The following is a 1,983-nucleotide window of genomic DNA, read 5'->3' as shown; positions in this document are numbered from 1 at the left end:
TGTGTTTATTTTATATTATTTAACTCTTTTGGAACTTTAACTTGGAAATATAATACTCACTTTTATTTGATAGCTTCATTTTCTTACTACCTTTATCCTAACTATAGTGTCCTTCACAATGCTATTAAAACTACTTCCTCAAAATTTACTTGCTTCAAGTAATATCTCTCATGGTTGTGAGTGATTTCATTGGTTGAAGGTTCACAAGTTCCTAAGGTTTTTCATCCTAACTGGAGTGCTCATCCTCCATGCTATTAACATGGACTACCTGTAAATGTTACACAGAATTCTCCTTTATGTGTGCAACTGATACTGTTTTCCTTTTGGAGGCTGATAATCCCAATCCCTGATGCTGAAACTATACATGAACTTGGCAACATGCGAAGCTCTTTCTTGAATAAATTACAAATTTGGTTTTGATTTTTGTTACTTTGAGTTAAGAATTAGCAGTTTTCTCTTTCCTGTATATTATCTCCCATATGTATTGCTTCCTAAATTGATTTTATTATGATATACTTTAATATTTTACATATAATTTGTGCATTTTCTCTGTGTAATTTCACTTGGAAGTATTTTCCACCTTTAAATCATTAAGTTATAGTAGATGTCATTTGTTTCCAACTTTCATGAGATCTTTTTTTCTTCAGAATTTTTCTCAAGACAGTTATTACTTCCTTATTTCTTAGGCTATAGATGAAAGGATTTAGTAAAGGAACTACTATTGTAAACAAAATCGCAGCTGGAATATCCCTATCACCTTCTTCAAGCAAATTTGGTCTAATGTACATGAAGAAAAGAGATCCATAGAATAATGAAACGGATAAAAAGTGGGATGCACAGGTAGAAAAGGCTTTGACCCTTCCTTCTTTGGATTTCATTTTGAAAATAGTAAAGAGAATGTAGGAGTAAGATATTAAGACACTGCCTATGGTGAAGACTTGAATTGAGCCTGAAAAGACAAATAGTACCAGCTCATTGATATAAGGGTCAACGCAGGAGAGTCTGTATAAAGGAAGAATATCACAATAAAAGTGGTTAATGTGATTAGATCCACAGAAAGCTAACCTAAGCAGAAACCCTATATGAATCATGGAATGCAGGTTTCCAGCTACGTAGGCCCCTGTGGTCATCTGAACACAGAGTTTCTTGGACATCATGGTGTGGTACTGCAGTGGACTGCATATGGCCACATAGCGATCATAGGCCATTGCTGCCAGGAGAAAGCAATCTGCAGTTTCAACAGTGCAAAGAAAATAAAATTGTGCCATGCATTCATAGAGGGAAACCACTCTGTTCTCAGAAAAGAAGTTTTCTAACATCTTAGGAGTAACGGCACAGGAGCAGCAAGAATCCACAATAGCCAAGTTGCCCAGAAAGATGTACATTGGCGTGTGAAGATGGTGCTCTTTTGAAATCAGTATCACCAGGCCTAGATTCCCCACCATGGTAATCAGATAGATGACAAAGAACACCACAAACAGAAGGGTCTTCAACTCCGGGTTATCTGTAAATCCTGTGAGGATAAACTCACTTTTCATGGTATGATTTTCTTCAGTCATTCCTGACTTCTCTGTTGAGAAAAAAATTGTGGATAAATGAGGTACTAATTTATAATATGTCCAATTTGACTGCTAAGCTAACTGGTTTAGAAGGATGAGGAGCATATTTTACAAGGCTTTCATAGTTTATGTGGACATGGCACATGCCCAGTTCTGGGGTAGTATCCATCTCCTGAGGCTATTACCTATGTAGCTACTCTTTTAACATTCTTCCAGCATATTTTCAAGAAAAATAACAGATTATATGCACAGAGATAGCTTATGAGGTCTTGAGAGGAATATTCAGTACAAACAACTTGTCTATATGGGTTAGGTAAGACTGATTCATAATTTTAGTGCCAGCAATTAGCATCAGTGTTCTCAAACAATTTCAGTGACTATATATGCACTGATTAACAATGATATTGAAAAAACTATTTCCTAC

The 1,983-nt window shown here is 35.7% G+C and overlaps 1 protein-coding gene across 1 annotated transcript; it reads right to left on the bottom strand.

Annotated features, from left to right (window-relative positions):
* Positions 1-590: 590 nt before the first annotated feature.
* LOC308339287 (olfactory receptor 5K1) lies at positions 591-1,559 on the bottom strand (the record flags this gene model as incomplete). Its single annotated transcript, XM_080797792.1, has 1 exon — positions 591-1,559. One exon carries the CDS (start codon positions 1,557-1,559, stop codon positions 591-593), a length of 969 nt encoding a protein of 322 aa, XP_080653918.1.
* Positions 1,560-1,983: the final 424 nt, after the last annotated feature.

This window comes from Martes martes, assembly GCF_963455335.1.
Source record: "Martes martes genome assembly, chromosome: 1".
Lineage (NCBI taxonomy): Eukaryota > Metazoa > Chordata > Mammalia > Carnivora > Mustelidae > Martes > Martes martes.
The sequence above is the reverse complement of the archived record's forward strand: the minus strand, read 5'-3'. Positions and strand labels throughout refer to the sequence as shown.